The sequence below is a fragment of the Ursus americanus genome, chromosome 12 (assembly GCF_024610735.1).
Source record: "Ursus americanus isolate L20-20 chromosome 12, mUrsAme1.1.p, whole genome shotgun sequence".
In the NCBI taxonomy this organism is placed as follows: domain Eukaryota; kingdom Metazoa; phylum Chordata; class Mammalia; order Carnivora; family Ursidae; genus Ursus; species Ursus americanus.
Window position 1 is genome coordinate 5,945,131 of NC_142138.1, and position 22,314 is coordinate 5,967,444.

The window sequence follows — 22,314 nt, forward strand, 5'->3', positions numbered from 1 at the left end:
AGGGTGAGGAGGCCTGGCGTGGGCTGGAGCAGGGGCCGTGGGGAGAAGTGGAGGAATTGGTTGGTCTGGGTGAGTGAGGGAGTGAGAGAAAGGAGGCCCTGAGGGTGAACCCCAGATTCTAGCTCATTCTGGATGGCCAGGGCTGTCTGGATCCCACTTGGCATGAGGCCTCTCCAGTCACTGGACCCCTGCCTGAGCCGCTCCCTCTTCAAATCTGCCCAAGCTTTTGCATGGAAAATGGGCCCGTTCCAGTTCCTCCACACACCTGTGTCCGGTCTTGGACCTCCCAGCAAAGGTGATTTCCCCCAAGGTTTCCTGGCAGGGGAGGGGGAGCCATCAGCACACAGAGACACCATCCCACTGAATTCATAATGTCTTTTATTAATATATTATGCTACAAAAATATTTTTGGCAAAATAATATTAATAGCATCTTTATCTTCTATATTCTTAAAGGACTCTTCATGATAATTCACGGAGGTGACGGGAGGAGGTGGTTAAAAGAACAACATCACCAATATCTTTCAAATACATTAAGATCTGAAGCTTGTGTCACATAACGAGAGGCAGCTGGGGGACCTTCTGCAATCTCTCTGAGGCCCGGGAATGGGGCAGGAGCTCCGGCTGCCCCTGCTCTGGCCTAGGACCTCCCTTGGCCAAGAGCCAGCCCCCGCTGCCCCAGCCCCTGGGGCCCGAGACGTCTCAGAGCCTCCCTGGAAATGCCTTAGACTCAGGTCCCATCCAAAGCCCACTTACCCTGCAGCAGGTCTGGGAGGGAGCTACCTTTAAGGCGTGCTACTCTGTCACCCTTCCCTGTCTGCGACATGCTCCTGACCCCGAGGAGGTCTGCAGGGCCCGGGAGGAAAGCCGAGCACGCAGCCCGAGGAGGGGCGGTGCCTCACCTTCATGGAGCCCTGAGATCGCGCACAGCATTCCTCCAGCCCCCCAGAACAGCCCAGGCAGGAGACAAGGTCTCCATGTAACAGATGAGGAAAGGGAGGCTCAGAAAGGAGCAGGGGCTTGCCCAAGGTCACCCAGCAAAGTGAAGAAGTATCCAGAGCACCTCTGGAGTGGAAAAGCCAACGTTTGGAGAAAGGGTGGGGAGATCTGAGGGTGTGCCTAAACTCCCAGGAAAGGGTCCGGTAGGGGGTTGATCAGTCCTCGTGACCCCACTCTTCTGTTCCCTATGGTCAGGGGCAGGGAGGGAAGGAGCTCTGGGCTGGGGTCAGGGGCCCTGAGTTCCAGTCCAGCCCTCCCCCACCACCCAGAAGTCCCCCTGCCTCAGGGTAGCAGGCAAGCCTGCCAATTTACGTCAGGCCTGGCTGGGCTCTTGAAGAACGGGGGTGTGAGGCTGGATGGATTCCTGAACCCTACTGGTTTAGACGGCCAGCCCGGGAGAGGTTTTTGGCTGCTTAGACGAATTTTTGGAAAAATAACAATGTTCAAAGAACCTAAGCATTACAGAGCCAGGAGGCACCCTCGATGTCATCCACACCAGTCCCTTGCCAAGACTTCAGCTCTCATAGCACATCTCCAGCTGGCGGGCCTGCTGCCCTGCTCACACCTCTGCTGACAGCAAACTCACCACCTGCAGGGGATAGCGTTGGCTTTGTAGAGATTATTCCGCTACCAGAGCTGAGGTCTTCGTCTCTCCTTTCCTCTCTTCATTCCCTTCTTCTTCCTTCCCTCTCTGCACTTCTACTGAGTGCCATCTTTGTGTCAGGTGAGGATCCAAAGACGAATTGATAGGACCCCTGGCATCAAGGAGCGCCCGGTCCGATAGGAGAGCAGATACGCTATTACAGTCTCAACATGGTCAGTGGGTGTTACGCTAGATGCTAAAAAAGCAAGAAAGAATTACAGGGGGGCTTCCTGGAGGAAGTGCTATCTGAGCTAATCCTCCATAAATGAGGACTCAGGGAAAGAGACGGGAGTTTCCAAGTCCAGGGAGTGGCACGTGTGAAACATCCTGTCTATTCTAGAAATGACAAGAAGGATTTAGTCTGGCCAGGCACAGAGCAGGAGAGCGGGGTGATGTGGCTGGCAAAGTCGGCAGGGCCTGATCATGGAGGCCAGGCTGAGGACCCCTGTCCTTACCCCACAGTCGGCAGAGCCCCGGTTCTGTTCCCGCCGCACGGGCACCATCAGAGCTGCAGTCCTCGGGTGCAGCTTCTCTCGTCCTTTCGGTGGTTTTCATAGACGTTCCTTTTGGAGGAGAACCATTCTTCGGGATCCACTGTGCTGAGGGCACCGGCCTGGGGACCGGGCAGGTGGAACCAGCGCCCAAGCCCTGCGGCTGGCCCGGGCCTAGCCAGGGCGAGGCAGTAGACGGGAGAGCGTTTCGTATGAGAACAGTCAGCTCGTGGTTTTTGGCGCGCGGACAAATTTGCCAGTCGGCGCGAGTTTCCGTGCTTCACCCACTCCAGGTCTTCGCATCTCAGCTGCAGGGGCCCTTGGGGGCCCTTTGCAGCTCCCTGTGGCCTAACATCTCCACTCTCCCCACCTTCGCCCGGCTGCTGGTGCGTCAGAACAGCCTGGAGGAAGACTGGAAGGACGTGGCCGTGCTGGCAGCTTCCAGAATGCCCCTGGGCCATTTGGTCCATTTTCCTGAGACGGGGGACCTAGGGCCACCACTGACATACTGCCCAACCTCAGGCAGGTGGCTTAGCCTGCTGGGTCTCAGTCCTTCCATCTTCTCTGCCGCCTGAAGGTCAAACGTGGAAGCCCGAAGAAATGTACACAGGGCTCTCAGAGCAACAGGGGCTTTTGATAAGGCTAGGCACACAGAACATGCTGGAAAAAATGTCAGCGTGGTGGATAGATCATCCAAAGTGTGTAAGCGGCTCCGGATGGCGTGGTGGTTCCCTGGCTCGGGCTGAGGGAACTCAGTGCCCCCGGCTGTGCAGATTCCCACAGACGTGCCTCAGGTCTTCTGGGACGTAAGTCGGCAAGCTCCGTTCGTTTCCCCCCTGGGGCGGTGGGTGGGCCGCCGGGATCCGTGAGCTCAGGCTGTCGATGTCCAGTTGACTTGGGCTCCGGCTGTCCGGTTGGCACAGGCCTCGCTAATCAGCCGGCCCCCCGTCTGCCGCCATCCATCTTTCTTTAAGCACTTGAGCGCTTGCTTGCTGGAGGGAACGTTTGGAATCTCTGAATCTCTCCAGAGGAGGGATCTGGGGAAGACTAGGGCTGAATCTGTGGTCAGGGGCCTGGGTCGGATGACCTGTAAAGCTCCTTCTAGAACCTACGATTGGGCTGCACGTTCTGCCTCGAGGACGAGGGGTTCCTCTGGGCCAGGAAATGTGCACAGATGAGGCCTCAGCGCACACCTGGCACCGTGCGTGCTCGACAGTCACACAGCGTGTTGATGCACCTCTGTGGCTCGTGCCCGGCACAGACCCGGGCATGCAGTCAGGCACCTGGCTGTCCACCCACTGCTTCATCGTTAATTCACCTCAAGCTTCGGCTGAGTGCGTCTCATGCCACACTCTGCCCTGAACCGAGGGGAATCTGGCCTGGGTGCTTCTAATTCCTTGACACTTATCTCATCGGCAGAGTGCTCGCACCATCTGTTCAATGTCCCACAGGCCTTCCTAGCCTGCTTTAGAAGTCAGCGAAGCCCCTTCCCACTCAGAAATAGGAAGTTACATTTTTGCCAAAGATAAACGGACTCCAGCTCTGGTTGGGGTCAAGTTCAGTTTATAACGTGGTGCCCATGGGGCTGGCTGGACCCTCTGAAGCAGATCCCAGGGCTCCTGCCAGGTCTGAAGCTCAATCTTGTCCATCCAGGGCCGAGATGAAAAGAAGTTAGCTGCTGGCCAAGACGCTCATGGGACCTCTGGCCATCCAGAGCTGCCCAGAATTCTATCTCAGAAGGGAGGCAGCTGCCGGGCTGGGCACGATGGCATTGGCTCTAATCAGCCCGTGCCAGGTCTGCCAGGGAAACCCATGTGTAGTGACGCTGTGGAGCCCTGGGCCGGGGGTCCACAGACCTGCTCAGCTGTGCAGCCTTGGGGAAGTGCCTCCCCTCTCTGGGCCTCATGACTACTCTTACTGTTCTTATCTGTCAAATGAGGGGCCCTTTCTGCTCTCGGATTCCCAAACTCTGTAACTGGTGAGCCGCCAGCCGTCTGAGGATTTAGGGCTAGGAGGCAGCCAGCTTGGGTCCTCAGCTTTCTCAGCTACCGCCCTGGAGGCTGTGGGAGAGGAGTGAGGTCAGTCTCCCTAAGTCTCAGTTGCCTGCCTGCCCCCATCTGGCTGCTCTGCCTCCCCAGAGTCCCCTCCGCCAGGCTCTGATTTGATAGGAAAGCCTCTCACTGGCTCCAAGATAAGACAAGCTGGGGCATAGGACATGTGGCACACGCTGTTGCCAGAGCCCTTCGTTCAGAGGGGCCAACATGAGTGACCGTGGCCAGGGGGTCTTTGGCTGGAGCAAGGAGCTTGTACTGGCCCATTTGGGTGGGATCGGCCTTCCTTGGAGCTTCCCTGTGCAAAAGAACAGGGCAGAATAGGGTCCAGGGGACAAAACATCACTTCTGAAGCATACTGGGGACCATGTTCCAGCTAGGTGACCTTGAGCAAGTCCGTTTATCTGTTTGGGGGGCTCAGTTTCCTCATCTGTGAAATGGGGACAATCACACCTCACAGAACTGGCCTGAGGACCAGTGATAAAGTGAGTGTGCAAAGTGCCTGTCCCGCTGCGGCTTTGGACAAACGGTGGCTTCCATGAGGGTCTTTATTACCATGCGGCTCCTAAAGCCCCGTCCCTACAATTGCCCTTCTGTGCCCACGCTGTCCTTTGGCCCAGCTCACTCTGTCTGGCCGTGACTTCAACAGGCTCTTCTATAAGCCAGGCTTACAGAAGATTAATGAAACCAGAACAGAGAGGTCCGGATTCACACCCCAGCTCTCCTACTTGCTGCATGACCTTGGGCAACCACCTTCCTCTCTTTGGGTCTCCATTTAACCATTTGTCACAGAGGGCTGGGGGATGACCTCCCTCAGCACCACCGTCCCTCCCCTACCCCCATGCTTTGGTCCAAACCCTTACCAAGAGCTCTGGAGGCCAGTTCACAGACACTCAGGGTTTTCAAAATAGCAGCATTCTTTCCTAAAGTATCTTCCCACCCGAGGATGCTTCCAGGGGAGGGAAGGATCGTCAGCATTCACATCTCTGGCTCCTCTGGCTCCCGGATCCAGCTTCACAAAAGCTAAGCCTGTCTGCCTGCCCCTCTCTCTGAGGACCCCATGGTGGGAGAAACCAAACCCAGACACCAGAGGCTTCTGCGGGTCTAGGAGCACGCCAGTTCAAAGCCATGGTCTGCCTGAGGTTGCGGACATCCTGGCAGCCTGGGTTCACTTCCTGGGTTGGCATTGGGGCTAATTAAAGGGTTAACATAGGCCACATAAAAATAGTTTATCGGTAGAATAAATACATTTTTCTTTTTTAATATGGACACATATTTTACAAAAGAGCCCCATAGCACTATGGGAAATTAAGATCCTTCTACAAAAAAGAAGATGTAACTCGGGTACAATAAAGCTCTAGTCTTCTAACGGATCCCGTCTGGACTGCCCGTGAGGGGTCAGGCACCCTGGAGGTGGTGGCAGGGGCAGTGGGGTGTGGCCACACACCCTCCTGTGGTCTCTCTGGCTTCTCTGCACTGGTAGCCAAGGTCAGGAGGGCCCCAGGGTGTGCTGCACCAGGGGGGCTGCCACGCTGGCCAGGAGGGCGGGGAGGAGGCCCAGGGCGGGCTGTGGGCCGCAGGGCGCTGAGCTGCTGGTGGGGCCTGGCTCTTCCCGCTGCTGAAGCCGCTCCGAGAGCTGCAAGGGTGGCCCCGCGGTCCCGGAGCTGTGCGTGGGCTGCAGGGGCGGCGGGGGCGGCGAGGCAGCCGTGCTGGAGGGAGAGAGAAAGCGGGAGAACCGCGGAGTGACCGCTCAGTAGCCTCGTCCTGGGCTCCGGCCTGCGGTTCAGAGGCGACTTTAGGGAATCTATTTTCTTACAACACGGAGAAGGAGACGAGCGGCCGGGCAGGGAAAGTGAGCGGCCCAGAGCCGCACAGCCAGCCGGCCGCGCTCCCGAGGCTGCAGTCTCAAATGGGGCCGCTCGGCACAGTCGCAGGGCGGAAAGAATGCAAGTGCCGCGGAGGAGCCGGGGCTGGGGTCACGCTGGGGCAGTCAGCCTCCAGGCCTGCGTGCGCAGGCGCTCTCGGGCCACCGACCCCGCCCAGCCCGAAATAGACGGGAAACCAACAGCGCAGACGACCCCGCCGTCTCCCCGCCCCCTGATCACAGCTGCCAGTTACTGAGGGTCTCTCTAGCCTCAAAACCACCTTCACAGGGGGTCTCATCACCCCCTTCCCCAGGTGAGAGGGCCGGGGCTCAGGGAGGCTAAATGGCGCCCCATCCCAGGAGAAGCGGGGGCAGCACTGCCTGGGCAGGAGCCCTGGGTCGGCCGCCCTCTACACAAGCACAGGGAGGCTGAGGGAAAGCCGTGATCCTTCATGAACTCATAAAAATAGAATCCAGTTTTGGAGGGAACGGGTGCGATCCTTGGCTCAAGAGAACCTATCAGAGAGAAGGAGGGAGGGAGAGACAGAAATAAGGAGATTGAGTGCAGAACGAGCCTGCTGGCTGAGGCCAGCACCTGGTGTCGTAGGGGAGGGCAGGGGCCAGGTGGGTGCAGGACCAGGTAACCGGCTCAAGTCCTGGAAAGAGAGAGATAACACGCGATCAACAAAGAGAAGGCCAGGGACGGAGGAAGAGAGGGGACAAGGACAGACAAGGACAGAGGCATAACCCAGAGAGGCCACAGGGGTAGAAGGCTCCAGGATGAAGAACGAGTTGGAGCCCCACACCTGCTCTCGTGGAGCCCTGGCTAGGGGCAGCAGACGCAGATGCAGATAGAGGACCTGACAAGTCCCATCACAGCAGAGGTACGAAGGTGGGAGGGGAAGCTGGGCAGGGGGCACAAAGCGGGGGCCCCTGTCCAGGGCAGGGCCAGGAAGGCCTTCTGGAAGAGGTGACACAGAAGTGAGCCTGAGGACAGTCTACCTTGTGCTTGGCTGAGGGTGCCCCTAGTGGCCAGAGAAGTACTTACCCCAGCCTGCGGCAGCTCTGGGCCAGCACCTGCTATGCGTCAACCCCTAATCCTTATGGCGACACTATGAGGCAAGTCCCACTGTTATCCCCATTTTACTGAGGCCGTTAGAGGTTAAGTAACTTGCTCCAGCACTCACAAGAAGGCTGGTATCTGAACCAGGCACACGGCAGGTGCTCGCTAGCAGCTGATGCACGGGCAGGAAGCGTGCCCCTTCCTGGGGGTCTGTGGTGTGGGCAGCCTCCTCCATGTGGGACGCTGCCCCATTTTCCAGTGCTTACTGCCCCTCCCCAGCAGGCTGCTCACTCACTGCGTCCTCAGGGAGTCCCCTGCTCTACCTAGGCCCGCACTTCATGTGCTGGGTCCCAGCAACTGGCCGTAATCACTATGAGTTCTGTAATCATCACCAGCAAGGTCCAGCCACTGCCATCCCGGCCAGACGCCTCTCCCACAGCCTGGCTCAGCCTCAGCCTGGGTGGGTGCACAGGGGAGCCCGGGGTCACCATGCACACCCCTGCCTCTGAGTGGGCTGGGACCTCTGCTCTGGGAGTGGATGTCCAAATGCCCTCGGTCAAGGAGAAGGTCCTCGCTCCCTGGCCTGTCCCTCGTTCTCTACTCTGGGTCATGCTCCAGCCACAAAAGCCGGCCACATCCTCACATGAGGTTCTTTCCAACCTGGCATCTACAGTTGTCACATACTGTGTTCCTCTGTCTTTGCAAACTCCTAGAGTAGCTAGGAGAGGAGGGAGCAACGGCACATCATGCACCAGGGACAGAGGGAAGGTGTTCCTGGATAGAGAGTGTGCCTGTGGAACAGAAGAGGGGCAGCCCAGGTGGTGCTGACCGCCCCCGGTGACGCACAGCGAGTATACCAGCATGCAGAGCTCCGAGGCCTCGCACACAGTCGGCACCAGCCCACCTCACCTCTCCTGGCTCGGCCAGCACGTGCCACCCCATCCAGTCATGCAGACTGTCCCGCTGCCATTTCCCATCCACCTCTGCAGGCCGGGCTCCATGTCCCCTCTCTTGGAGGCCTCTCTGGTGGGTCCTCTAACCCTCAGGGCCTCCCGGGGAGAGTTAAGGTTCCCACAAAACCTCGTGTGTTCCTCACTGATGCTGCTGTGTCGTACGCAGGTAGCAATCTCTGCAGGGGAGGCTTGAACGGGCTCCTGCAGGGGAAGAGCTTCCGGCAGTGCCTGGCACGCCGGACACGCCGCAGGCTTGGGCTACCTCGAGCATCATCGTTACTGTGTGTGCGTGTGTAGCTCTCCCACTAATAGCGTCCTCCATGTGTGAAGCGCTTCCTAGGAGCCGGCAGACAAGGCGATGCTGTACACGTGTCCCCTCATCGTCCCCATTTCCAGGATGAAGAGGCAGCCTCCAGGGGATCGGGATACAGGGGCGCAGCCGTCAGAGGGCACAGGGGTCAGTGTGGTGCTTACTGCCGAGACCTTGGAAAACCTGTGTGTGAAGGCTTGCCAGGGTGGGAGGCGAGGCCCATGCGGCCTCGGCCCTGGGAGGGTCATGCCTGTGTCCGTGCCACTGCCTGAGCCCCGTCTCCCCCTTTCTTCTAATGAAGAGAAAAACTCCACATGCCACACAAAGGTTCCACGACGGTCCCTTCCTAGTGGCTACCCTGTCCTTTCAGCCTGAGCAGCCAGGAGGCTAGGAGGCCCGGCCTCAAGAGGGGAGGCTCTGTGCCACAGGGGGTGCCCGGAGCGGGGGCCCAGGCTGGCTGCAGCCAGCCTCGCCATCGGAGGGAAGATCAAGTAGGAGTTATGAAAATTATGTCTTGCAAGGCGTCCAAAGGTATTTGCTTTCACACTTTGAAAACCAAAGATGCACACCCCCCGTTGGAGCCTGAGCAGGGGTTTTATTGCTTGGAAGGAGTCCCAGGGAAATGGGGTGGGGGGCGGAAAGCCCCTCCAAATGCCCCCGCCTCCCTGGCCCACTCTGCTCACAAAGCTTAGTCCCCCAGTCCAGATCCCCCCCACGCCCCCAGGCCCATACAGGGGAAAACTGTCTCATGGCAAAGTGGCCTCGAAGCCAAACCAAACACTCTTGAGTGTTCCCAGGCTCTGCAGACGGCTGGCACCAAGGGACCGAGCCTGCTCTGAGCCGACAGGGGCCCTCGCATGGGGAAGGGCCCTACTGCTTGAGTGGAAGGCTGAAGCCCTGTTCTAGAATGCCCTGTGTCCCTGTTTGCCATGGGACTTGGGGCAAGTCCTGTCCTAGGCCTCAGTTTCCCTGTGTGTACAATGAAGGAGCAGGAACCGACCCATGCATTTTAAATGTTTTCTGGCAGCAGAAGCCAGAAGGGAGATCTTCGGCAGAAGCTTAAGGTTTAAAGCACAAAGAGAGCTGGTGCCTCAGACAGCGTCAGCCGTCGGCCCACTAAGGCCCTTCCAGGGGGCTTCCTGGAGCAGATAGTCGACCTCTGCACCGAGAGGGTCTCGAAGAGCTATCCAGGGCTGGGCTATGGTTCTTGGGAGGCGGTGGCTGTCTTCCCAATGCAAATGGCTGCGGGCTGTGCCCTGGGCCACCTCCTCCGAGGCTTCTGGGGAGACAGAGTGGAGATGGGGCTTGGGCGTGCAGGGCCCGGCTGACAGGCGGTCCTGCTGCCTGGGGGTGCAGCTCTTGATGGGTCCGGCTGGAGGAGACCCCACTGTCAGTCTAGTCTGGCCTCAGACTCTTCGAGCCAAGCGGGTCAGAGGCCGGCAGAGGTCTGAGGCGACATGTTTGCCCGCAGCCCGATGTCCCGATGTCTAAGGCCCATGCCTGCCTCCACGCCTTTGGGCTCATGGCCTTCTCTGCTGGGAATGCCCTCATCCTCCCCGCGGCCCCGGCTGACCCATTCCTTCGCAGGCACAAGAACAGTGACTGGGGCTCCAGGGCTCCTTCGGCCACATTGTGTTGGGGAGCTGTCCGGCCATGACCTGAGACTTCTCCTGCTCTTGTCCCCACCCATGTGTGGCCCGTGTGCTCCTGTTAAGCAGGGGGGAGTGGGCAGCGCCCACCCAGGGGATCACTGAAGGCTTGAAGCCTAAGATGTGCTAGGGGCCCACGAGCAGCTCCTCCTGCTGGGGAGGGGGAGAATGGCATCTGAGGCCAGCCCGAGCGTCCCACCAGCAGCTCTGGAGACAGCCGTCACCAAGCATCACCAGTGGTCTGGTGCCAGCTTCCCACTTTATAAGCATCCTCTCGTTTCCTCTCTACTCCTCAAAGCCAGCACAAGGAAGAGCTGGGCTCTGAAGCCCATTCTGCCTGCGTTTGTGCTTTTCTCCATGGAGTGATCCTGTTTCCCATTTCTCATAGGCTATATTCTACCTTTAATCTCATGGCATTCTGGCCTCACATAGAGACGCTGATCATGCTGGACCCTCCTAGAAGAAGGTCTGGGCTTTGCTGGGAGAAACTGGAGCTGGAGAACCTGGGGCAGGATGGGCGGACCAGTGAGAGGTGTGCAGGGCCCTCCCAGGGGTCTAGGGGGTGGAACACTTGTGTCTTTTCCCCTTCGAAGGGGCCCTCACCATCTGCTCCAACCTCAGGGAAACTGAGGCCCAGAAGGACAATGACACGCCGTGTATGTGTGTGTGTGCCCTGAACCCCCTGCTCCTGCATGGTGCACCCACAGGCCCTGGGTCCGTCCACACTGATGCCCACCCGTGCCTTGCTTCTGGCCATGCCCAGCACTTGGAAGGAGCTCTCTTCCCTGCACCTGCCTCCTCATGACTGTCTTTCTGTCCTGATGGCCCAGCACTCTGCTCCCTTATTTATCCAACCCTCCGCCCCCATGCCGTGCACACATAGCCCGGCTGTGGACGGGGAGAGCAGCAGAGCTGGCAGGATCTTCAGAGACCAGTCAAGGCCCTAACTGCACACAAAGAGAGACTGAGGATTGTCACGAGGCCCCTATGGCACACAGCCAGCATGGGAATGAGCCCTGCCCTGCTGCCCCCCTCCTGGGCCTCCGACGAGGGGGTCCCCTGAGAGTTCTGTGCCGCTGCTGTGCAACCACCTGTGGACACACGCTTGGCCCTAAACTTCCTCCGCTGTGTTTCTGTCTCCGGTAATGAGGGACGAGGGGAGCGTCAGCAAACCCCCAGTGAGGCCCATGGCGGCCAGAGAAGTCCAACCCGATCGGTGCCCAGGGCCTCCAGGCCGTGCGACACAAGTGAGGAATTGCAGCCCGTGTGACTGTGCTAAGACGGGGGCGCCTGCGGGGGCTGTGGGGGAGGAGAGAGGGGACACAGCCGGTGAGGATGGAGGAGACGCTCGCCAGGCGAGGGCGGGAGGGGCATTTGCGGGGCCATGGGCGAATGTGACCCTCGGCGTTAGACAGACCTGGGTGTGGGCTCTGACTCCACAGCTCGCTTGCTGTGTGGTCTTGGACAAGTTACCTGACTTCGCTGGGCCTCAGTTTCCTTGTTTGTCAAACAAAGCTTACTTTCCAGACTCCTGACAGGACCTGGGGCACGAGGGCCGTAAGAGCCTGCTGCGGTGCCTGGCACAGAGCGGGAGCTCAGCCAGTGTCCCCTCGTGCCCACTCCCGGCAGAGAGAAAAGCAAGAACGAAGGTGGGAGGTGGGCCGGGCATGGCCACTGAGGGGCGGCACCCAGCCTGGCAAGGACAGGGCCCGCAGGAGGGCAGCCTCGGGCCGGAGGGGCGGCCATGGCTGTGGATCTCAGGAAGCTCACCTGGTGGGGGCAGGGAGCCCCGAAAAATCTCACGCTGCTGGGGGCAGGGCTCCAGGGGAAGGCTCCCTGCTGCAGGGTCACAGGTGGAGGAGCTGGGAGAGGTGATGGCAGGATGTGGGGGGAAGAAAATGAGAAAACTCGGAATGGCATAGCCGCTCCAAGGAAAATGGTTTTGTTAGCATGGTTACAAGTGGGCCTTAGGTTCGCCCTCAGAGAGCTCTCCCCGGCTCCCTCTCAGAGGACCGGAAACTTGGAAACCCCAGGCGGGTGAGGTGAGTCCCCTGGGAGTGACAGAAGCTGTGCCCTCACCTAGGCCTCTCAAGGAGCTTAGAGCCTGCTTCCCTGAGAAGTGCCGAGAACTCAAACAGGGTGCCCATCCATGGAAACTTCCTTCTCCAGCCCTACCAGATGGAAGAAAGCTATCCAACCACAATTTACCTGTTCGGTCAGAGAAAGGGCTCCCTCTTGCCAAAGAAAAGCTGTTTTCTTCTCCTGAAACCAGGCTCTGTGTTTCAGAGCTACGTGTTGTGAAAAGGAAACTGTTTGGAGTCGTTTGCCACAATTTACCTTTCAGAAGCAGTGAGGGTTGGGGGTCCGTTGCTGGAGCTGACGGCCAGCCCCCTGTCACATCCTGGGCTGGGCCCACCCCTGGCTGGGTCTCTTGGTTGCCCCAGCAGGTTGACCAGGGCCCTGAGTCACCCTCCCGACTGGAGCCTTCTATGGGCCGCCAGTGCCTCCATCCGCCCCGCTCCTCCCTGGCAGGCTGCAGGCCGTCCCCAGTGCTGACAAAGTGGCTCTCTGACGCAGCTCCCGGCCCGCGTCCCGGCTTGGAGGGGGCGGCCCGTGCTGGGCATGTGAGCCAAATATGTCACAGCTAATAGAGCTACGGCGTGCCTCTGCCTTTGGGCGGGCCAGGCTGGCCCGGGCTCCACAGAAGTGCATTTCCCAGGAACCCAAGTCAGATGCTTTGAAACCAAAGCCCAAAGGAGCAATGGGCTCCACTCCTATTTGCTGGAATTCTTTGTAGAATAGTGCACCTCCCGAACTTTAGGAGAGTACACTGGACTGTGTCGACCTTTTGTCATGGACTCAGAGACCTGGCTGCATGAGGACCATGATGTCAACAGGGCAGGAGGCAGCCCCTGATGGCTTGTGTGGCCCTGGACAGACACCCCTGCCTCCCAGCCTGTAAATGCAGAACTGAGTCCACGTTCCCCAAAGCTGCTGAGAAGACGCTTGAGTGCACATTCAACCCAAGGGCAGACTCAGCACAGCTTCCCAGGCCCATGAGGTGAAGGGTCAGATTTATGAGGGCCGCAGGGAGCCTGGACATTTGTTTGTTTACAAGTACCCCAGATGATTCTTTCCGGGGAGGCAGAGGAAATGCCAGACGATGGTCTTCAGGGCTCAGGGGAGACTCCGAGTCTCCAAGGGCCCACTGCTGGGGCACGGGGTCCAGGGCTGGGCTACTGCAGTGAGTAGGACTCTGACCTTCACCGACGGTCACTCCCTGGGACATCCCAGGTGTTCTGGTGACACTGTTCACTACCCACGGAGATTCCTACCCCAACGTGCCCTCTAGGGAGGCTGTTCTATAGTAAGCCTGCAGGTGGAAGTTGGGAGATGGCAGCCCGGTTACAGCTGAAGCTTTGGTGACAGACAAGCTGAGAGGGTGGCACAGGGGTGGCCGGGCGCAAGGACAGGGGCCGGACAGGTATTGGCACAGTTGGATGGTCTCTGCACCCGCCCACGCTCACCATCATTCACCGCAGATGGCCCATCCTCTCCCGAGAGGGAGCCTACAGCGTTAAGGGCAGCGGCCAGCCCCTGACGTCTCTTTCTTGCATTGCGGGACCCCCTACACCCTCCCTGCCCGGGTGTCGGCCACCCAGACCTTCCAGAGAAAGGGAGCTCACAACCTGTCCATGGAGCCAGCATGCTCTATTCCCTCCTGTGTCACCGTCTGGCCCGTGGGACAGACAGACCCCACTGTGCATCCCCAGGTGCATCCAGGGAAGCTAAAGGCAAAGCAGACTTTGTCCTGTGCACCTCAGGGAAGTTTCTGTTCCCTTACCTTTAAAATGGGAAAAAGTGTGCTTGCTCTCATTTTGAGAACAGAAATGAAAAATCATGTGAGCACACTCTGCAAGCCCTGCCGGATGAACAGGGGTGGCGGGGGGGGGGGGTCAAGCTATCCCAGAAGTACCCACCCGGCCCGCTTCCTCCGAGCAGGGCTCATGGAGGAGAGGGGACCTGGGCCTGGGGGGTGGTATGCGAGGCCAGCCGGCTGGCCAGGAGACGTGGCCAGCCCTGGACAGGCCCGCCCCACCCCCGCTCACCTGTCCTCGAGGCGGACCCACAGGTCATTGAACTGCCGTGGCCGCTGCTGCTTGTTCTGCCTCTTGTGCCACTTCTTCTGCCGTCCAAACTCCTCCAGCTGGCTGAGGCTGTCGGGGAGCAGGAGGTGTGGGGACAGGGCCGGGTCCTCCTCCTCAGGCGGAACGGTGGGGGTCGCCGAGGGCGCTGGGGGGACAGCGGCGGCGGGGGTGGCTGGGGCCGGGCTCGCCGAGGTCCCCTCGGGTGGGGGCGCAGGGCTCCGGGCGGCGGGGCTGCAAAGGGGCAAAAGCGCGTGAGGTGCACGTGTGAGACTGTGTCACTCATGCACGCCAGGGAATGCCACCCAGTGGGAAGACTGTCACTGCAGGAGAAAACGCTGGGTGCCCCTGCCGCTCCTGGCGAGAGTGTCTGGTGTCGAGAGGTGGAGCTCTGACTCCTTTCATTGAGTGCCTCCATGCGCCGGGCACTCTTCTAGGAATTGGGCAAAAGCAGTCCCAACTAGGTCCCTGTCCATTTCGAGCTCACACTCTGAAGCAGAAGATGGACAGTAAGGATGGCAGACGGTGAGAGCCCTGAGGAGGGCAGGAGAGGGAGTGCGGGGATAGAGGGGGCTACGCAAGGAAGGGGGTCTGGTCACCGCCAGGCGACATTTGAGCCCAGACTCGTGGGAGGGGAGGGCGTGAGCCGTGGGCAGGTCTCTGGGGGCATATCTGACCTTGGTCAGGGTCTTTCATTCCACAAACTCTGGCTGAGAGACTTGGGGCAAGTGACCGACTGCTCTGTGCTCATCTCCTGCTCTGCAAGCTTCCAGGGGCATCATGAGGGTTTCAGAAGTTAACACAGGCCAAGCCCTTGAGACAGTGACTGGCTCATAGTTAGCAGCTGAAATGTTTGAGCAATTAACATGATCCATCAAAAATTATTAAATATTGATGTGGTTGCTTGGGTCGTTCATCCAACCACGCATCCGGGCATTCAACACCTCCTTTCCGAACACCCTTCTGGGGAGGCGGGACAGTGCTCAGCAAGTCAGAGCTCCAGCTAGAGGTGACAGACGTGGGTTCACGTCCTGGCTCCGCAGCTTCCGGGCTGTGTGGCCAAGGGCGGGTGCCACGGTCGTCTCGAGCAGCAGCGAGCGGTAAGATGGGAGTAGTCATACCGCTTACTTCATAAGCTCGTCACGAGGATGAATGAGATGAGGTCTTACCACAGTGCCTGGCACGGAACAAGCATTTCTCTAACGTTGGTCTACAAGCCAAGGGACTTGGCTGTGATAGGCACTAAAGCGTTGATTAGGTGTGTGTTCAAGGAATTCACATTTCATACAGTGCTACACATACAGGTCTCTTAGCCAGGGAACATCCTCGGCTTCTCTCCCTTTTATTCTTTCCTCTCTGGGGCCCAAATGGACTTCCTCTGGAGGACATCAGATCCTGACACAAGGCTGGACGTGGCGTGGGGAACTATAAAGGTACGGCAACACCCGAGGCGGCACCCAGCCCGTCCTCCTCCTCCGCTCCTGCACGCGCGATGGGGTGAGGGGCTTCTCTCTCCTTGAAGGAGAGAAGGCCATCAGCTCAGCCTGTCCGTCCCCAGCCCCCACAGCAACCCCAGATTCCCAGGGTCCAGGAGATGTTGCAGCTGCTAGGGAGATAATTCAAAACAGGTGGACAAAAAGATGGATCCAGGAAGCACCTGTGGCCGATGATGGCTTTTATTGTTGGGGCCTCCTCAGCCTCCCAGCCCCTCGCCCCACCCGCAGGATTTCAGCGTGTGCTGGAGACTCAGCCGGAGAGCTCTCAGAGCAGGGCCGGGCAGGGAGGCGGGAGAGGCGGGGGACCTTCCTCTAGTGCCTGGGCTCCGAGAAGAATAGGAGGCGAGGCAGCCTCAGCGGCCTGTCTGCCCACCCCGCCTGGACAGACACAATGAGCTTCGAGATGAAGTCCTTGGGGCTGTGACGGGGAGCATGAGGAATGCCTTGTCCCCGAGGCTGCCTTGGGTCCCTCACTCCTCCAGCACACCCTTGTGCCGGCCCAGGGCAAACTGCTTTGTGCTGACTCAAACGTTCAAGAAAAACAGTCTCATCAGGTTGACTCAGACGATCAGCGGAGGAAGGAGTCCAGTGTGAGCGAGTTTTTAAGTTCTTCTAGAAGCGCCATGGAGACAGGTGAGCATTGGCCCAGAGCTAGGAGACCAGAGGCTCAAAACCCTGGGTGGGGGCTGGGGGGGGCAAGCCTCTGAAGAGCAAGGAGCAAAGCGTCAGTTATTCCTATCATCGCCACCCCCAAGCCCACCTCTAGTCGCCAGAGAGGGGATGGGGAGTGGTTAGGAGTTTAGGGAGGCTCTGGAGCCGGACTGCCATTCACATGAGCTGTGTATCCCTCTGCAAGTGACTTTACCTCTCTGGGCCTCAAGTTCCTCAATTTTAAGATGGGGATACTCAGTTCCTAGCTCATGGAGCTGTTGTGAGGATTTAATTAGCTAAAAATGCTGAGAGCCTAGTGTACAGTGAACCATCAATAAATATTCACTATGATTGTTCAAGCTTCTTTCTGACTCTGGCTCACGTCATGTCAGAGACAGGGGCTGAAACTGCACTGTGGTCACCTTTGTGGGCCAGTGAAGGAGATTCCTGCATTGCACTTGGAGCGCAGGCTGCAGGGAACCTCCAAATTTAAGGATCCTGTCATTGCCCCCCTACCCAGAGCTGCCCAGCGTGGGCTGACACCCTGTCATGCCTGCCCTGGCACTGTGGACCACAAGTGGGCCCAGTTGGGCCCCACCCTCAGGAGACCCCTAGCCTAGGGGGGGACAGGAACCCCTCAGATGCCCAGTGATAGCTATTTGAGTGGAGTAGGTATGCCCTGGTGGGAGAGTCGGGGGTAGGGGGGCACAACCAAGCGGTGCGGTCAGAGAAAGGTGAGGACCGGCTGTGGGTGGGGCTGCGCATCCCCCAGTTCTGTAGGCAGCACCCCAGGCGTCCTGCAGAGTCCTTCCACCCCACCTGCTCGCCAGACTCTAAATGCTGAGCATCTCTCAAGCTCGAACGCTCCTCCCATCCCCACTGCCCCAGCCCCAACCTCACCTCCCAGGCTGCCAAGATTGCATAGCAGCCTGCTTCCCAGTCCCTCACCTTCAGCTCAGCCCCTCCACTCTTGGCTGCCTGGTCGCAGCCGCGCCCTCCACGGCTTCTTCACAACTTGCCCTGCAGGCCCGAGCAGGAAGACAGGGTGCAGCCCAGCCATGCAGCACGGGGTCTGGCGGGCTCTGTGGACAGTGGTGGCAGGCCAGCCAGGCCCGTGCCCCCAGGTGCCCCAGCTCCTCACCTGTGGATGGTCTGGCCCGCGGGTGTGTGCTCCACCTCCAGCCCTGCCTGCCGAAGGACGTCGATGACTGTGTTGTTCCCCAGGAAATGACCTAGAACACAAGAGACAGCGGACTCAGCCACACGCCAAGTCACCAGCGACTGGGGACAGCCCCAGGCCAGGACCTGCACCAGAGGCAGGTGGTACATGTGGACCTTGCCCCGGAGCCGCCTCGGCATGGGTCCGAATCCTGGCCCTGCTGCTCACCTGCCGTGTGTCCCCGTGCCCCAGTTCCTGTGTCCCGTTCCCCTCTGTAAAGTGGGAATGATGGTAACGGCAGCCTGCAGGACTGTTGGGAGGACTGCGGGAACGGTGGCTGCATTGTGACCAAGGGTCACGAGTGTTTCATGTGGCATCACTGCACCTCGTACCCTGAGGCTGACCCCAGCCCCAGACTGTGATAACCCGCAGCACAGTCTCCGTGCACACCCAGGCTCTGGCTGTGGCCACTGCACACTGTTACACCAGAAAAAGAAAGTGAATTAAGCCTGTGTAAGACAGACAACAAAAACAAGCAGCCGAAAGTGGTCATGCAAGGCCCAGCTCTGAGAAAACCTCCTCCAATAAGCCTCAAGGCCTGTGGCTCATCTCTGTAGTTCCCCCGGCAGCTCGAGGCTCCCTTCCTTTGCACGGCGGTGGGTTCTGTGTGTTTGCAGCTGTCTCCCCACCAGGCTCCACAGGGCAGAGACCTTCATGGATTCATCTATTCGCCTTCGGTCCAACATTTACGGACCACACATCACAAGCCAGGTTGCGGAGTGTCCCCAGAAGACTCACGAGGTGTAAGATTCTGGGGAAGGAGAGAGCAGCGTGTGGTCGCAGGGCCAGCAGACAGCGGCCGTGGCACGAAGAGGTCTAATGCCACAGCTGAACACTGCAGAGGTGGCCCCTGCTGGGGGGGCAGGGGGGCGGTCTTCATCGCACCCCAACCCATTAATCATTCATTCAACAAACGTTTATGCTGCACTTGGCTCTGAGGCCAGCCCTGTGCTGGTGGCTTGGAATGCAGAAATGGCTCTCCTTCAGCAGGACGCGGGCATGAGGTCTGGGAACAGCGAAGGCTCTCCTGGGCTCTGGTCAGGAAGGGTCCTCAGGAGGCTCGGTGACTGTGGAGGCAGTAACTGCTGGCACTCAGCACCCTGGCAAGCCCTTCCTCCTTCCTGGGCCTCGGTCTCCCCACCTGTTTGATGTGGGCAGAGTGGCAGTGGTCCCTTGTCGCCTTCTAGCCTGCGTGCCTGCCCTGCGGCCCCCTCACGTGGGTAGCACGTTCCCCTCGGCTCCCCATTCAGCCCAGAACCTAGGGGAAATCCCTGTGCCATTACTCTAATCGCCCGTGACAGGTGGTGACAGGTGGGAAGCCGGAAGGTCAGCATGCTGACAGCCCCAGGGAGGTCTGAGGAGAACAGACAGTGGACAAGCGGGGCGGGAACGGAGAGGCTCCGGCACAGAGGGGGTGAGGCTGGGACTGCGGAGCGGGGGGACGGAGGGTGGAGCCTGCTGCCCTCCGCCACCCACCCTGCACGCCTCTGGGCTGGCTCCTGCTCTCGGCGCTGCCCTGCCCTGTCCCTGGAGTCCTCCTTGGCGTCACTGCGAAAGAGCACTGGTCTGGGAACGAGAGACCCGGCTTCTAGTCCAGGATCCACCTCACTCATTGTGAGACCTCAGGCAAACCCATTATGCTCAAATGCTCTCGACGTCTCTGTGGACGAGAGAGGGATCCACGGGCTCCCTTGGCTCTCAGACTCTATGGGGAAAGCTTGTGTTTGACTCCAGAGACCCCGACAAAAAATGTATTCTCCCTCCCTTCTTCCCTCTCTCTCTCCGTTTCTTTACTGATTCAGCTCATTAATCTGACAAACACCGAGCGAGTGGACATCTAGTGCTAGCCAGTGGTGAAGAGACAGGGGCCCGTTCCAGGCACTAGGTCTCAGAGTCAAGGTCTTTTGTTCTGGGCTAAGTACTCTGCCGAGGGAAGCACAACCTCAAGTCAGGGCAGACTCCCTGGGGGAGGTGGTGATAGCTGCAGGGTGGGATAAGAATGAGCCAGGTGCGGACGCGAGTTGGGCGTGGGGTGGGGGGTGTTCCAGATGGGGGGAATGGCGTGTGTAAAGCTAGGGGATAAGGGGGGCTCATTTGGGAAGCTGACTGCTGAAGACACACAGCACAGGGATGAACAGCCCCCCCCCAGGGCCCTGGCCTCTGCCCCGTCCTGTTGAGGATGGAGACCCAAGCTCCTGCCATGGCTAGGAGTCTCCTGAGCAAGTGGCTTCCCTATCCCCAGACCCAGTTTTCCGGACTGTCAAAAGGACATGCATCCCTTCCGGGGGGCTGTGAGGTCCTGATGAGGAAGGAGGAGTGACTATCCTTTGGAGATGCCCAGCGTGCGCTCTCGAGTGACGAACTAAGCCAGTCTTGGGCAGGACCACAGAGTTGTGCCCACTCTTGCCCGCCCCCCAACACGACGGAGCTGGAAGGGGGCCTGGGCACGGTGGCCTTTGGCACACGGGTTGCAGGAACTCCCTGCCAGCATTTTTTGGAATTTACTCCTGGCAGCAAAAGCAATTCCTTCCCTGGCTCCATGGAGACACTGTAAAGGCGAGGGCCTCCAGGCACAGCAGCGGTCTGCCTGGAGGATGCCGAGAGCCACCAGGGAGAGCAGGCCGCCTCAGGCTGCACCGGGGCTGCAGGGAATATTTACCGAGGCTCCGAAACGAACGTTCCTGACGCTGGTGGAGGCGGTGTTTGGAAGGGCCCAAGCCTGTATTACAGAGCTCCAGGTGGATCCCAAGCACTGGCTGACAGCGTTTTGGGGGCCAGTCAGCGCCCCATCCACGTCCTCAGCCTCAGCAGCTCCAGGACCTTACTGTGCAATTCCAGACCCTGAACAGAAGACTTCAGATACTTTGAGAAGTTGGAAGCAATCGGCAATGATTTTTGAAATCCCATCTTCCTTCTCTAAGCCACACCCACCTTCACTACCTTCCCTGCGGGGCCAAGAGACTACTATCTGCATCCCCCCCCCCCCCCCCCCCCGCAAGAGTCAGCTCCGGCACAGCTCCAGGCCCTCCCCACGAACCCCTGCCCCAGGACGGCACAGATCAGCCGTCCATTCCCGAGCCTGTGCTCCCAGTGCAGCCCGGCGCTGCCCTCTCTGGGCTTGACTTCACAGGAGCCCACGACACCGTGCTGTCCTGCTTCTCTTCCTAGCCCTCTCACTGCCCTGTGTTCCCCTTCTCCTGCCCGGTAAATGTGGGGGCCCCGGGAACCCTGTCCATAGCCTTCTGCTCCCTCACAATCTGTGGACAAATCATCCACCCATGTGGTTTTAGTTACCACACAACGCGGGCCACTCTGGAACTACTGCCCTAGCCCAGATCTGTTTGTCCGGCAGCCTATTGGATGTCCCCGCCTGACACCCTCCAGAGCCTACAAAACCCAGCTCACCCTCCCCTCCTAGGTTGTGTCTCAGCTGAGCTCTGTTATCCAAGTACATGGGCCCTGTCTTGACCAATCAGTGACCAGAGGCCCCCTGATTTTTCCTCCTAACCATGCTTGACCAGCCCAGGTCACCATATGCTTCTGCCTGAGTCGCTGCAGATATGGACCTCCTTGTTACCTCTCTGCAGCTGGAATGATCTTCCCACCCCTCAGAGATGCACGTTCCCAACAAGCCACCTGAGGGGAGACTGAGTTTTTTGAGGGCAGGAATCTGATTCATCCTTGGTCCCAGGGCGAAGCCCAAGTCTGGAACACAGTGGTGGCTTTGTGAATGTTTGTTGAATGAATGAATGACAAAACCTGTTACTCCATATCCTTGCTGTGATCTCATCCTATCCCCAGAAGACTTGAGCTCACAGATCCCCTTCCCTCGTAGCCCCCCCAGCCTCTTGGTGATGCTTCTGCAGATTCCACCAATCCCAGGAGCTTGGGCCTTGCACCAGCCCAAGTCAGGGCCTCGTGCATGCTGTCCCCAGGGGCTGGCAGACAGGGCCTAGGCTTGCCTCCAAGGTCACAAATCCTGAAAAAGTCACCACGCCCATCCTGGAACCTGCAGGGAAGGTGTGGAAAGTTTCCAAAGGGGCCCCACAGTGTTGGGGCTTAGCCTGCAGGGCTTGCCCAGGCTCCTGGGGTCTCCTGGCCACTGCTCAGCCGCTCCTTCCAGCACTGACAGCTGTTTTCTGGCCAGCTCTCTGCAGGAAGGCACGTTCCATTTCATCTGCTGAGGCTACATGGACGAGGAGAGGAGGGAAGAAGGGAGGACAGTGAGGGGTGGGGCACGCAGAGCCACAGACACAGAGAGTAGGGGAGAGGAGACAACAGAGGGGCTGAGAGAGAAGAGAGGCCCTCCCAGGGAGAGACAGGGAGAGGGAGAGAGAGACAGGGAGAGGGAGAGAGCGACAGGACACAAGGAAACAGAAGACAGAGAGATAAGAGGGGGAGAGAGGGGCTGGGAGACAGGCTGTAAGAGACTCAGAGACAGAGGGAGGGAGAGAGGGAAAAGGAGAGACACTGAAACAGAAAGCAAGAGATAGAAAAAGACAAAAACAGAGCAGAGATACAAAGAGATGGAGATAGAGAGGGAAGGAGAGAAGAGAAAAAGAACCCAGAAATGAAAACATGGGGCACAGCAGTGCAGAGACTAATCTACCTAGGATATCATGGAAGGCTTCCTGGGGGAGGGACCCGTGTATCCCACGGAGACATACGTGGCAGCGGGGCAAGAGGAGGATTATAGGTCTTACAATGGTGGGGCTGGTGTGGTGATTGTCTCCCGGACCCCACAAGCCGGAGTACCGCTTAAAGGACATTCATATACAAAC

General features: G+C 58.9%; 1 protein-coding gene across 4 annotated transcripts in view; it reads right to left on the reverse strand.

Moving 5' to 3' along the window:
- Positions 1-358: 358 nt before the first annotated feature.
- The window catches only part of TRABD2B (TraB domain containing 2B), a 211,049-nt gene continuing 189,093 nt past the window's right edge, over positions 359-22,314 (reverse strand). For 2 of the 4 annotated variants that reach the window (XM_045799597.2, XM_045799596.2), the window contains 3 exons: positions 17,456-17,546; positions 14,132-14,401; positions 359-5,892 (listed from right to left, as the gene is read on the reverse strand). In XM_045799597.2, the coding sequence (XP_045655553.1) occupies positions 5,582-5,892; positions 14,132-14,401; positions 17,456-17,546 (672 nt within the window). In that variant the 3' untranslated portion in view covers positions 359-5,581. Of the gene's footprint in view, positions 6,704-14,131; positions 14,402-17,455; positions 17,547-22,314 lie in introns of all 4 variants that reach the window. The other 2 variants (XM_045799599.2, XM_045799598.2) reach the window with 2 other exon arrangements.